This window comes from Gymnogyps californianus, chromosome 4 (assembly GCF_018139145.2).
Source record: "Gymnogyps californianus isolate 813 chromosome 4, ASM1813914v2, whole genome shotgun sequence".
In the NCBI taxonomy this organism is placed as follows: Eukaryota; Metazoa; Chordata; class Aves; order Accipitriformes; family Cathartidae; genus Gymnogyps; species Gymnogyps californianus.
Window position 1 is genome coordinate 84,188,599 of NC_059474.1, and position 15,181 is coordinate 84,203,779.

Sequence of the window (15,181 nt, forward strand, 5' to 3'; positions counted from 1 at the left end):
GGACAACGTTTTTACGGCACCGAAATGGAATGGCTTCTCCTAATCACAGGCACTCCAGATGGGTTAAAAAAACAAATCTTCATTTAAGCAACAGATCAGAATTTGAGCCCAAGTCATCCCTTGAAATTGTCTCCCTCGCAAGGTAATATCTCTACCAGCCACAGCAAATAAACACTCAGCTTTCATGCAACTACGTTCTTTAACAGAAATGTCTACAGCAGTGCCATAATACTTAATGTTATTTCCCTTTGCTAAGACCTAGGGTTACGGTCACTGAAAAAGATTACAGAAAAGACTTAATAAAAACATTTAGACTTACAAAGGAAACAAACGCGGTTGCGTTCAGGAGGTCATGCTATTTTGTTTGCATACAAAGCTTCCTCTGTTTATCATTCATTAACATGTGTGACATGAAAAACGCAGGCATGATTTTCAAAGCCGTTCAGAATTCGGTATCTGCTTCCCACAGGAAGCTTTGAATACTGCAGCCTCAGTTCCTTTACTGAACAGATAGTATTCGAGATGAATTTACTTCGCAAGATGCCACTTGAACAGAAAAAAAGAAAGTAACAAAAAATTAAAATCATTAACATCAAAATAACACTGAGGTAAAATCCTGACCCCAGTGAAAAAGCTTTTCGGTGATTTCAGCACTGCCCGATTTTCACTCCAGTGGCTTAAAATCAGATAAGTAGAAGCTATCACCATAAACGGAGACAAGAAATTAAATATCTCAAGTATAGATCTGGCATCCCTGCGAAGAACAGTTATTATCCTGAAGAAAATAAGAAGTTACAAAATAAACATAACTGAAACTATCATAAAGTTGTATTACTAAATAAGGGTATGCATTAGAAAAAGCACATAATTTACAAAAGTCTACAAAAGAGATCGGAATGCATGGCTATTATTTACATATTTTAATAAACTAATACATTATATCATTCTGAGCAGAGCAATTCCTCGTCATCTAGGAAGGAGTTTCACAACAGTCATGTGACTCATTTTTACTGCATCTGGGAAATTCCTCTAACGCAATCTACATGCTAGCAGAGCACACATGCCGGGCACAAAACGGTATATAAGCAAGATGGATCGCCCAGATCAGGCATCCGCAACCCTCCGGGACAAGAGAGGTCACTGCTCCACAGAACCAGAGCTAACCAATCCAGCGAAAACCTCCTGTCTAACCATGAACGGCAAACTTGTGGCTGTCCTGGCTCTTTTCCTGATTTCAGCGGCTATGTCTCAAGGTAAGTAAATCCCTGCCAAGGTCCCCACGGCTGTAGTATTGTCTAGGCATCTACCGAGATGCTTGTCCTTGCAGAGAGGTAGCTTTGTATTTGTTTCAGCAAATTAGTTTCTTTCGAGAGATTTTGAGCAACTTCTCTTCAGTCGCAAAGCTACCACGTAGCCGTTGTACTGAAGAGTTACTGACATCTTGTGGGAAAAATTTTAAGGATGCAACTTAAATTTGCTTTGTTTCTATGTTTTACCTGAAGTGCATGCAGCTAGAGACAGGATCTTCTTCTGAAGTGTTTGAATGTTTCTCTCCCTTCCCACACAAAGAGCAGTTTATGATCTCGTATTTGTTACTTAATGATCATACTGCCTCAAGCAAGTAATATACAGCTGGGAACGGAGAATAAACAATATGAACACAGAAGCATGGACAAGCCTTCAATTAATGAAAAAATCTAGGGCTCTAACTTCTGCATAGTTGCCAGTTTTTAGATCCAGATATTAAAATGATGCAACGAACTGTACAGTGTAGTCAGTACCAGTAACCACAAAATACGTGGTTTTATTTTAAAAAGATGTGATAATTTATTTTAAAACGTACTTGGGCATCAGCTCCTCTGAAACAAATAAACAACTGATCTTTATACCGTGAGGATTTAGGCAGCTTGGACAAATGCAGTCTTTTAATTGAGAATGCTGTTAAAAAAGAGCAGTCGTGCTTTATGTCTGATACAGAGATGGTAAGACCGCCTCTCAAACCACGACCTTCCTTTTCTGCTCACAGGTAGGACCCTGGCAAGGATGGGAACCGAGCTCCGGTGCCAGTGCATAGCCACTCATTCGAAGTTCATCCCTCCTAAATCCATTCAAGATGTGAAGCTGACACAGAGCGGCCCCCACTGCAGGAACGTTGAAGTCATGTAAGTAGCTCTGCAAGAGCCTCCCTCTTCTTCACCTACGCTCTGCTGCTGCTGCTGCTGCCGCTGCAGGGGCTTTTACGCTTCATGACAAGTATGACAGTTAGCAGGCTGACAAGATGCAGTCGGATTTGGTTATTCTTTTGAGAGAGACGGTTTTAAGTAATACACCATGTTCTTCATCGTCTCTATGACCTTACGTATTCCTGAACTGATCATTATTTATCTGTCATGGGACATATTAAATATTTGTGGTGGTAGAACATGAATTTCGAGGACTGGTCAGTTCTTAATACACAAGGTACTAACGTAGTTGAAATCCTGCATTTATTAGGCAGGCAAAACTCCCATTAAAACAGTCTGCGTCAGTCTCGGAGGGAAAAATTAAGTTCCCACAGGCAGATTTAGGGAAACAATGAAACTAATCTGGTCCTGAATAGCACGGAGGAGGCACTAAAATGTTGAAATCCTTATACTGCTGAAACACCTTTTCACCAATGGAGGTTTCAATCGTGTAAGAAAGCTTTACTAATTTAAACAAATTCAAACCAAGTACCCATATATATTGAGAAAGATTTTTGGGAATGTGTGACTGCTTTGAGAGCAGGCACGCAGACTCACACAACTTCTGGACAGTTTTAGTCTCCTCAGCTGTGGAACACATATAACAAAACGGCCAAGTCTAACGTAGAGCAGTTGGGATGAATTTACACTAACTAATCTAAAAATGCAATATTATGTTCTGTGAGTAAAACAAATCCATGTAGTAGTTTCCTGACTTTCCTTTATTCCTGTTTTGCAGAGCTACTCTGAAGGACGGCAGAGAGGTGTGCTTGGAGCCCACTGCTCCCTGGGTACAGCTGATCATAAAGGCAATTTTGGCCAAGTAAGTCCCATTTCCTCTCAATTTGGGCAGTTGAGTGGTAAATCTCCCAAAAAAGCCAATTTGTAGGACTTCTTAGTGATACTTTCCATTTTCCCTTAATCAGATTTAAAGAACAAGGAACCTTGCTGCTTAATTATAGAATCAGTCTTAGTCTTTCTGACTCTGCTGCAGGGTCCTTGTTCAAGCTGATATGTCACTACTAAACCTTTGAGTACCGGCAACTCCATCTGGAGGGAAAGGAAAGTGTTCGGCTCCCTTTGAAAAACGAGGCTTTAAAAAATTCATCTTCCCCTTACTTACAGTAGCATATGTTAACAATTCATGTTTCTGTGTTAATGAGTTTCTTGATGCGAGTAAACACAGAAACGCGTGCTGCAGAAGTTTCCTAGCTGGGCACCAGATACGCACACACTGGGATTTCAGTAATTGCTTTTGAAACAGCAACTTATTCTCTCCATGCATCAAAATAGCACATAGAGTGGGGAAACAGACCACTCATCCTTAACTGTTCATGCAATGCTAAGCAATGATAACCATTCTTGAACCTGCTTTTAAATGATCCTCTTCCCTCACCTCTTAACAGGGCTGAACTCAATTCTGACTCGCCACTGTAAGAAACACCAGGACAGAAAAAATCTGGGAACCGCTCCCGCTCCTCCGTTAAGAGAAACATTCGGGAAAAGCATCATTCAGGCAGCGTACCATCTTCCACCTCCTGCATCCGTGTTATTATGTTAATTATGGATTATTGTATTTATTTATTTAACTGCATCTATTTAAGAAAGTCTTTCAAAATGGTCAGCGTTGTCTGTGGGCCATGCTGTTCACTGACACTGAAGACGCTGAATAGGAAAAGTGGTTTGCTAAAGGAAATGAAGAACCCTTGGCAGCCACTTCAGCTAGTTAAGTGCAATGCACTTATAGCACAGCTTATTTACATTAAGCCTTACTATTTTGCTACTACACCAGCAAACTGGTAATTCCTCCTGCTCCCCTGGAGTGCACTAGTATGTTGTGTCAACAACAGTTTCCTGAACCACGGTCAGACTGTGTCTAGACTGTGAACTGTGATTTCTGACTTTAAAAATCAGCCTACGCAATCTGTAAGACACTGGGTTTGGTACTTATTTATTGTGATTTCCATGGTATTTATAAATGTATTTATTGAGCAGTTCCTATACAAGAGAGAAAATGCTGATAATTTATTTCATTTCTACTGGATTTTCCATTCCTACTATTCATTTCTTAAGAAATATTTCTTAAGAAATATTCTCATTGCTCCGTACAAGGACTTGGTTGTATGTCTAATGTCTCAATCAGCTAATGGAAAAAACTGCATCTTACATACACAGAATTTGCTTGTGAGAGTGTAATTATTCCTAACAATGTATTATTAAATGTTTTCTACAAAAAATCTGTTTGTTATCTGTTTGCTATTTTACATTTTTATTTGCTTTATTTGGAAACAGTCTGCTTCATTTTTGCCACCTCAGCCTGATTTCTGGAACCGAAATGAAAATTTTTAGTACGTGGTACCATAACTCACCCTGTTATGGTAACCTGACTTTACTGAAGACAATAACAAACTCCTAGGGTAGGGTAAAATGCTCACTCTCCTCTCTTCAGGCTATTCCCAGTCCTTGGGGACTGGTGGGCTGTAGGGTAAGGCTCCTTATTTAAACACCTTGCAGACAAGCAAATTTTAACCTCAGATGCCTAAACACTGCCAGTGTCCAGATCAGCCCCAGAGCTGTAAATATTTACTACATCAAAAGGCCACTATTTGACTAAGAAAATGGGTATTTGTGACGTTTACTTTGGGTAGCCAAATACCAAGCATTTGCCCTCGTGTAACAACTGCTTCCTATTCTGATCCCTGAAACAGAGAGCGCTGAGTACACGATGCCTGCCTCTTTTAAAAGGCCTGGCTATTCCTCCCCACCATGCACAGGCATTGATGCTCGGCCTCTTTGGGAGAGAAGCACTCATACCGCATACGAACGCCGAGGAAGGATTCTGGCAGGTAAACTGGGATGCTTCATATTGTTACCACCCCATCTCCTGTGGGAGAGCACAGCTCTCATGGGTGTAATGCGCCTTCCCACTGGAGTCCCAGTGCAGTTCATAAGACAGTAGTATAAAGCATCCCTGCGTACCAGTTCTCTGAAATCATCAGCTCAAAGTGCAACGGCGGCCAAATGAAAGCCAGCGACGTGTTGGGCATCTTCAGGAAGGGGACTGAGAATAAGAGAGAGAGGGCATAGGTTTAAAGCCTATTGCTTTAAACTAGCGTATACCTGTTTATTGGAGGCATGCACACTTCTATTTCACTTTTACCTATGATCTAGATAGATAGTCTTAAAACAGCAGAAGGGTTTTTGCCAGGTAACTTTGTGATCATAGAATAAGAAAGCTGTCTTTGGCTTGCTTCTTCTTGAAGACCCTTTGCAGTAAGATTGATGTCAGTCCTCTCTTCGATCCATATTATTTTGGCATCAGTTTGAGGTGTTCATCCACTTGAACTCTAAACAATGTGCCCTGTGGCCCTCCAGTTACCAGGCCACGCAGAAGTCATAACAGAAAAGTGCACCCTTTGAAAACATGTAGACTATTTAGTAAGTGTCTTTGTGTGTGTGTGTGCGTGTGCATGTCTGCGTAACACACCAGAAAGCTGAAGAGGCGGTGAGCAAGAGTCAGCATATTTGCACCACAATGAAAGGAAGGACCCTGAGATTTCACTGCAGCTAACTACATGTTCTTGTCCGTCTTCTCGTTTTCCAAATCTCATGTAAGCTTCTGCTCCCCTTAGCCACTTCATTCAGCATCTAAATTGTATTTCTACAACCCTGTCAGAAGGCCATTCCATGTTACAGCCGCCATGCGTATTTGTCACCTTCCATTCATTTCTCTATTGCCCTCCTCGCAATTAAATGTAGCAGAGGTGTTTACATGTCCTTTCTGTCCTCAGTTATTTTCTTGGTCCCTTACCTCATCTTCCTTCCAAACCACTTTCACTTCCTTCTTTCACCAACAATTTCAGTTTGGGGGCAAGAGGACGGTAGGAACAACCAAACAACCAAGCAACCACCTCGTGTCATTTCCTTAGCCTCAAACTCCACCTCCCGTGCCTGGTTGCTGTAGTTCTGCTCTTGTAAGGAGAGCCTTTTCAATCACGAACTGTAATGTGTTCCCTCGAGTTTTAAAGTTACTTTTCTTATAATACCAAAAGTATATTTCTCTCTAATGTATAAATGCTGCAAACCATAGAGGAAGTCATTGAAAGAAAGTCATACTGGAAAGTCCCTGAAAAACACTTTTAACTCTTCCTTAGAAGAATAGAGAATACAAACAGTGATTTGCTGGCCTCCGCTCCTCTCTCTGTGCTGAATATTGACTAATACAAACATCCGCGTTAGGTATCAGGTGACAGATGCATTAGCCATGCTTTACTTGCTTTTGTTTATGGATTCCTTCCCATTCTGGAAATGATTGCATTTCTTATGTTGTTATCACATAACGTGGGAAAAGCCCAGGAAAATCATACATAGCTCTGGCTTGATATCGCAGACTTGTTCCAAGCATTGCATTTATTCTTGTTAATAACAGGATATTATGAGCAACTCCACAGGAAATGGATCCTTTGGAAATTATACAGACTGCCATGGAAACTTCTGGGTCAGCAAATAGGCATTTTGTTTCTGTGTGCAAAAGTGAAACAAGAATTTTCCCACCTATAAAAATAAGCCTGAGATCTCTGTTGTTGAAAACCATCGTGAAAATTTATTTGTAATATTATCTGCAGTTAATTATTTTTAATCGTAACTATGAGTGCCAGTCAGTGCACGGATGACTTTGCAATTTCTATGGATTTCTAGAGAGGAAGATACTATGCGTGGAAGAACCTGGAAGGTAGGCTGAGACTCTAAGCCCAATTCCGAACCGACAAAAGGAATAAGCTGTTTTCCTTTAGTCAGAGCTAATGCTTAGCAAGAGTTCAAGTGCAAACTCTGTACTATTTCAGCTGTGTATCTACAGTACTTACAATGCATTTTCTTCAAACCCATCATACTTTTGGCCTCCTCAGCATCTTGTGACAATGACTTCTACCGTTTAATCACAGGCTGTAGAAGTACACACATCCGGTTGCTTTCAACATGACATGTTGAAAGCAATACAATTTTCTCATATTTTCTCTTTTTTCCCCCCATAATTCCTTTCTAAATGCTTCCTAAAACTCTAGTCGCCTTTTTGACTGCCATAAGACATTGTACACCGTTCTATAAAAACATCAAACCTGTGACACCCAGCTCTATCTCCTCAGTGACAACAGCTAATTTACAATTCCTTCTGCACATACACAGTTAGGTTATAGGTATAACGAGGCTCACTCTTTCTACCACTTTCTGCAGGCAGATTTCAACATAGCTATGCTCAATAACTTTGCATCGTTAACAAATATCATTTATTTTAAACAATTATCAGCCTCTGGCAGGTCCAACTATCTTATGCCATGAAAGTTAAAATTCACGAGGAACACGATCAAATTTCTTGGAAAAAAAAGTTGTACTAGGTTGACCAGATCCCACTTGCCTGTATCTCCACGGACTCGGCCAATGACTCTAGCGGATATGTGAAGTAAGACTTTTCCCTCCAAAGGATGCATTGGCAACTCCGGTATCAGTCTATCAATTTCTGCTATTCCTTACTGGAAGATAGGTAAACTGGGGAAAATCTAATTTTTTTTTTTTCTTTTGCAGGTAACTATTTTTCATACATATACACCTTATAAAAATCTGTGGAAGTAAGCGGTCATTAGACAAGTAGCTTGTTTTGAGAACACGTTTGGACGAACGAGCCTTCGGTGTTCGAGAAGGCAGCAGAAAGAGGAGAGTTAAGCAGCTTTTCTGACTCAGCTAACACAAAATGCCAGAATGCCAAAACCAATTTTTAAGCACTGAAGCAACGCTCACACTGAGCTCCTGAGATTAATGATTTCTAGCTTCTCCTTGCAATTATTTTCCAGAATGATGAAAGCTCCATAGCTCGTAAGAGGACCAAATGAATAAGTCCACCCTCTTAGCCTGGCTTTTTTATTAAAGATATACATTACATGCTTCCACAGCAACAATGAGACTTCAAAAATACTGACAATTCTCCCCTTCCTCCTCTTTTTTTGAGGTCACTTTTTTTTCAAGATTGCAAGCAGACAAGAGAATCAGAATTCAACTGTCCACGCTAAAACCAAAATGTCAATAAAATTGTAAAAGCTTGAAATACTCACCACTTCTATTTACGTTTAGGGACCTCCTCTGTAAATGTTTCTGTCGCATTTGTTGGCCTTTTTATTACGTAAGAATATCATGGAGAAGGGAGCCTTCTCTCATATCCAGGGGCACGGATACACATTTCATCTTTTTCTCTGCCACCAAGTCAGGGCAATGAGTGTATTTATGGTTCTTGGATTCATACCTGTTCTCTCTTGACAGTTTGTTTTGCTACGAAAGAGGGATCAAGGCATGAGTGTGAAAATGCTGAGAGGATCTTGAATGAACTACTAGCATTCCCAGGATTAAGAAAGAAAAATGCCAGGCCCCTGGGCTCCTGCTCACCCCTCTGACCCCTGAACTACGCTTGTGTCTGTGACAGCCTATTTAGATTACCCTGATGGGACAAACAAGATCAGAAGGCTGCGTTTGCTCCACAGGGGATGCAAGCCCAGAGTTTCAGGGGACTGACTTGAGGATGCTCCCTGTAATAGAGCTGAGGGGTGCTTGGCCTTTGGGTCTGTGCTCAAGCCTCTGCCACTTAAGCTACTCCCTTATTTATTTCATCTCACTTCTACTGTCTTATTATCACAGGACGCTTGGCAAAGGAATCGGGCAGTGCCAGGGAGAATTTCTCTCCAGGAAATAATGAATTACTTAAGAAAAACTAAAACATAGGCATATGATAGGAAGACAAACCTTAAATCCGAGAAATGGAAACTTTTTTTTTAAACTATTTGCAGTGTATTCTTTCCTTCTTTACCGTTTTATGAAGTGTAGGACATGTATATGAGGCACACGTTTGCCTGTCCTCTAGACTACCATCTCTCTTAGAGTTCTGGTAGTGTATATTCAAACTATAGCAATCTTCAGCAGTGATTACTTTTTATCTCTCACTTTGTAGTGACTTTTTAAAATCCAAATAAGAAGAAACACATACACTTTGTGAAAACAAAGTTTGTCCTCTTCCGTTCACTTGAAAAAAGCTCTCTTTATGGCTATGAAGCATCAACGACACCAAAGCACTAACAGAAGACATTCTTGCCCCGTTAGCTGAAGGCTAAAGCATTCAGCGGCAGATTTCATGACGGTAAGACTGGACATGCTAGTGAAAGCCTGGATCGCACGTGTTTCTTTTTACTTGATGCAGAACTTCTAGAAGGAATAAGACTGCAGGAGAATAAGCCACTGTGTGGGGGCAAAGCACAAGCATCAAGGAAACAATTAATGCCATGGTCAAAAGGAAAGGTCTTCTAACTGAAAACCAGCACCCGTTTACCGGTACTCAGGAAAGCACTGCCACCTGCTATAATGGGAGATAATTAATGAGTACACATGCAACAGATGAGTGCCTTATGGTCTCCTTTTGGTCAGGCTTTCACAGAAGTCAAGGAGAAGCAATATATACCAAGCACAGGAAAGGACCAAAGAGCAGAACTTGAAACATCACCTGCCACCACCCAGTCCTGGACATGGGACAGAACTGCTGCAGTATTCCTTCCCATACAGAGATACCCGGGGTGAAATCCTCCTCAGTGTCTACAGCACTTGAGATTTCAGCCTCCACTGAAGTTCAGCTTGGGTTTTTCCACTAACTGAAACTACACAAAATTGATGTCAATTAAAACTAAAAAAACCCCAAAACTTATTGGGACAACAAGGTATCTAAATCCTTAGGCAGTTTTAAAAAGAACAGCCAAAATACATTTGCAAACAGAGACATCTGAGATGCTTATCTTCATTCAAATCTCCTGGGCTGACAAGAAATTACTCTTGATCAGGAAGGGAAAGCAGTCAAAACAGAGAGAGGACTCATTTCTCAGCTTGTTTAGGTAGGCCACTCTTCCCTTGCAAAGTGCTTGAAAACAAAGTGGCCCGCTGTAGGTGCTTTTTCTCATAGGTAGAAAGAAAAAGTAGAAATTGGCTTTATGTTCAAATCTACAACACTGGGTTTGAAATATAGTTCCGACATTTCCACTAAAACTACATGTTCCACAAAAAGCAAAAAGGCGAAGTCTTAAAACATGTTAACTGTTAACATCCTGAGAATACAAAATGGCAAGCAAGGATGTGGAAATACAGCGCCCAAGAAAATAAGCTACAGAAATCAGGACGTGAAACTATACTGCTGATACAATGTAAATGGATTTTTTTCTATAAATTTGTGCCTATCTTACGTCTGGTTACATTTCTGTCCTTAGCAAGGTTTCTAGTGTGAACAGCGAGTTCACTACTGTCCAGGGTGACATGCCACACACAGGAAAATTTTATCTTTTGCAACATTTAGGAATTTCTTATGATGTAACCAACCACTGAATACGAAACACAAACTCTGAGGGTGCAATACATAAAGAGGATGAATTACACTTCCCAGATGTCCATAATGCTCTGGAACAAGCGACACCTGCATAGATTGAAATCTCTTATCTAATCATGAATGTCATTACTGCTGCCCTGGCTCTTCCTGGTATCAGGAGCCGTGGCTGAAAGCGAGCAAATTTTTCCAGTCCTTATGACTAAAACCAGAGTAGCTTTCCAAAAATACCCAGAGACTCACCTGTTAAAACCCAAGCGTGTGTTTGTATGCATAGGCAGTGACAAAAAAAATGAAAAATGATTTTCAGTTTCAACAGCCTACACTCATTGAGAAAGCTACCTATCCTGCTCAGCACTTACTCTGAACCCCTGGCATATATTTAAAGAAACAGTCCACTCACATTAGAAAATTATTTGTGTCTTATTTTCTACTTGTCTGACCTCATTCTGGCTCAGATAATATTTTCCTTTATGCAATATTAATTTTTCTTAACTTTGTACGACAGAGCCACAGAATGTGGTTTGTATTTGTTTTTCCACTGTAACAATTATTCTACATGACAAAGGATTGTACAAATGGAAGAAGCATCTATACACACGCTTCAAAGCAATAACAAATAAATATTTGGAAAGGCATTCATGCATATTTAGTATGATATAACTAACCATAAATTCTGGTTATATCAGGTTCCAGGTGCGTGAAAACAAACCTTCAGATTTTTTTAATATTTAGGTAGTTTAGAACAAGGATCAGAGGCAATCCTTTATTCAAGTTTTGTCAATATGAGAATATTCTTCTAATACGAGAAATAGGGCTATCACGTAAAGCTAAAGGAAGCAAAGTTCAGACAAACAATAAGAGGTGGTTCTTCATGCAACAAATATTTGACCTGGGGAACTTCTCACCAAAGGATTTTGTGCATTTCAAAAGTGTGCAGAGACTGAAGACAAGATGCAACAAAAACATAGGAGAAAACCCACTGAGGACATCTAGATGCACAGAAATGTGATCCAGGTTGGGAAATCCCTGCTCTAAAATTGGCTAGAGTGTGAGAATATTCCAGAGAGGTAGCCCCAAATGCTTGTCCTCTTCTTTTCCTCTTTTCCAAGGTATTTGCTCTTTCCCAAGGAATCCCCAGCTCAGGAATAAAATACCAACTTTGATGGACCTCTACTCCGATCCTCAATGGCCATTCCTACATTTTCTGGTGTACATCAGAATCCAATGCGATTTATGAAGGAAATTTAAAAGTCACGCCGGAGATGCAAGAACTAGGTGACCTGCCTGAATCAGATTTGTATAGGATTACTTCTAGTGCTAGTGCCTGATAGTAACTGCTTAATGATGCTTTCTCAGATAACAAAATATTTAAGGGTTATTGTCCAGTCAAAGAGAACTATTATTAAGCGTCAAGAAATCAGACAAACTACAATACACGTAATAGCATGTGGCCAAAATTTCTGGAGACGCTCAAAAATGAGCAAAATTAATTCCTGTGATATTAATCCAATTTCACCCCAAGCACTATGGGCATGACATAACGGCGCCACTAACTCCAGCACTGACCTCGGCTTAGGCTTTTACAGACTGCCCCTTTATCTATAGGGACACAACAACAAAACACCTCTCACACCAATCCACATGTCCTGCTGCTAGCAAATCGTTATTCTAGTTCTTAAGAGCTATGAATTCTATCTGTTGCTGACAAACAACTGTTTCCATCTATAAAGAAATGCAAGAATTAATTTCAGATCAACATTTCAGCCTCACTGATGGGAATCTGAAGCCCAGCAATGTTCTTCCGTGGAAATGTAGTGACTATTGTTAAGCACATAGGCTTAGTCTCTAAAAGAATGTGACTCACTGACTCAGTTTGCTTCCTTTTATCATATTAACAACCAGATATGACTGATACGAAGTGTACTTTGTGACCCTGCAATCAAAAATGTCCTCTGAGCTGCAGTGTTGGAAATCCTGCATTTTCTACCTTTAAGAAAGGCTACAAATTCAATGGCCACATTTCGAATATTTCTGAATGCCAAGTATCTGATCTGAGTGAGAAAACATGTTTGCCTACATGAATTCTTTCCTGTTTTACCCTAATCTTTAGGGTCTCTGACAGCTTAAGACAACAGATATTCTTCTGTTAAGTCACCGTGAATCAGAAATTGCTATAATGCCATCAAATGCCAATACAGTTGCCCCCTGCACTTAAAGGGCAACTGAACTTAATCAAGGCACATGCTTAATTCCAACTGATTTCAACCACTGCACTGTAGGAGGTTTCTGATTCCCACCCAAACCAGCCTGCAAACAATACCAGATCCACAAGACAGGCCACAAGATACAATGTTCCTCATGTGCCCAAAAAAGAAAAAAAGCTGCTTTGCCCCTGCTACATTAGGAGGTCATTTACCTTTTCTTCACCACTCTCACATTTGCATTCAAGATCATTGAGGCTTGTTTGGATAAGAAGGATAGCGTCGGCAACCACACTAACCTCTTCTGTTCATCTAACCTCCTCTTTCTGGCCAGCCTCAGCAATTCTGCGTGGTGAAGTGCCTGTGCGGCTCCATTTCTTTCGGAGTGAGATTTAAAAATAGTTTTTGACATCACTGCTGCCTTCAGCAGAAGCTGCTATCCCCCTTCTTCTCCCATCTCATCTCCACATTTCCTCATTTCTTCCAACCCTTCAGCAGCCTAACATGCAGGCACAAATGTTTGTGCAGCTGCATGGTGCATCACAATTAAGAACTGGTAACTGAACAATAAGGTGGCACAAAATAAGAGTTAGTCCTTCCTCTGGACTCATTCTATGAACACCTGTGTTGGTGCAACCAACAAGAGGGAAGCAAGGCTAGGAGTGAATATCTGTAGTGGGATGGGGACCATTCAAACCAATCCAAAGACCGTTGCTACCAACTGTTAAACAGCGGCCTAGGATCCTAGAGCTCTGGTTTCATCACGTAATGGCAACACACTAGTTTGTCCACATTTAGAAGTAGAGTGATGTCAGAACCGGATTTGAGCTACAGCATTAATAGCTTGAGTTTGGGGCATGATGATGCCCTGTGATGATCTGAACTGGTACTAGTCAATGTAAAGGCTTTATGCAATCCTTACACCTTTAAATTTAGCTTTATTTTATTTTCACTCCTGATAGCCATGTATTAACAGATTCTAGACTCCTTACAAGGTATCCTGTATGCTTCTATGAGACCAAAGACTTTCAACCCCATAGCACCCTACAGTAACTGGCTTTGAAAGAAACAGAAACAGAAATATAAATTCTACCACAATGCAAATTTCTTCCCTGTGGGACAGCAAATAAAAGGTTTAAAAAGAGCAGGCATTTGAACCCCACCCCGTTTCTGGGCAAACCATAGAAACTGAGCCGTTTATTTGCTCAAGGAAACTGAGGCATTATTCAGTAAACACTCTAACCGTAATGAGCAGAGCATATATACTCAATGCAGTCAACTGCACGGTTCCCTTCAATTCTAATCTGTCCTCCTGGGCATTTGGTATATTGCATGTATGCTTATGGCTGATGTTTTCACAGTAAATGTGGTTGTTTTGGTTCTGAAAAGCACCCTCCCTTCCTCCTGCTTTTAATGCTAAAAGTATTCTGGAGACAGTGTGCAAGTCCTTTTTAATCCATGTGCCACATGTCCTGCCCTTCACAGAGCTGAAAAGGAACAAGAGCCTCATTATCAGTTGGATTTTTCTTTCTTTTTTTGTCCCTCCTTTATACTTCAGCACTATTACTGTGTCAGGTATCTGGAAGTGCTTTTTCAAGCTTTGCTCTGAGTTCACAGGTCTTGTAAGTAGAGAGTAATGAGCGGTTCCTAGGTGGTCATGAGATGCTGGTGCATCTGAGTCATTTTCTTACTCCCTAGGGGCACTTTCCTTTCTCCGAGCAGCGCTACGTTATTGCAATGATTACAAAAGCCAAAGGGCGCTGCCGCCTCCCTCAGCACCATCGCTTCCTCGAGGTTCCTAAGTTGTACTCTCTCTCATCCTGCTCAGCATCACTGCTGCATTCACTGTAGAGAAGCTATGTCAAGTACAACCCCAGTGCATCTACTCCATTACCTGTTGGTAGTATACAGACAAAAGCTTGTGTCCAAGGATAGCCGGAGATGTTTGTGTATTATGTGTGCTATAATTAATGACTTTGCATTTTCCTGTTGCCTAGGCTAAGATGTAACTGAAAAAGTGAAAACCTGAGACAGCCAGTACTGTGTGTTCACCACTGATCTGTCCAGAGACTGCTCCACCCCAAAACACAAAGAAAATACCTTCCTGGGCCTTCCCCAGGTACGTGCCTGTCCCAGGGACAGACATTTCTGACTGACCAGCCTGATAATCAGCAGCTTGTTTATAAGGCAGCAATTTCCCCTTTATCTCTTTGGTTTCACACCATCTCACAGTAGTTTGCTGAGGACAGATATCAAGGGGCAGGTCTGCTGCTTCTGAGCTCTCTTGCGTTATGTCACACACTCTCACAGGAAACAGGGCAACTCCAGGCCCTCACTGGGAAAAATGACCATGA

The 15,181-nt window shown here is 40.9% G+C and overlaps 1 protein-coding gene across 1 annotated transcript; it reads left to right on the forward strand.

Moving 5' to 3' along the window:
* Positions 1-1,132: 1,132 nt before the first annotated feature.
* On the forward strand, positions 1,133-4,453 carry LOC127015802 (interleukin-8). Its single transcript, XM_050895969.1, has 4 exons — positions 1,133-1,253; positions 2,027-2,162; positions 2,962-3,045; positions 3,629-4,453. Exons 1-4 carry the CDS (start codon positions 1,193-1,195, stop codon positions 3,657-3,659), a joined length of 312 nt encoding a protein of 103 aa, XP_050751926.1. The 5' UTR covers positions 1,133-1,192; the 3' UTR covers positions 3,660-4,453.
* The last annotated feature ends 10,728 nt before the right edge of the window (positions 4,454-15,181 follow it).

Coding starts and splice junctions, on each gene's coding strand:
- LOC127015802 (XM_050895969.1), top strand. CDS start 1,193: ATGAACGGCAAACTTGTGGCTGTCCTGGCTCTTTTCCTGATTTCAGCG. Junction 2,163..2,961: donor TGCAGGAACGTTGAAGTCAT/GTAAGTAGCTCT, acceptor CCTGTTTTGCAG/AGCTACTCTGAAGGACGGCA. Junction 3,046..3,628: donor ATAAAGGCAATTTTGGCCAA/GTAAGTCCCATT, acceptor ACCTCTTAACAG/GGCTGAACTCAATTCTGACT.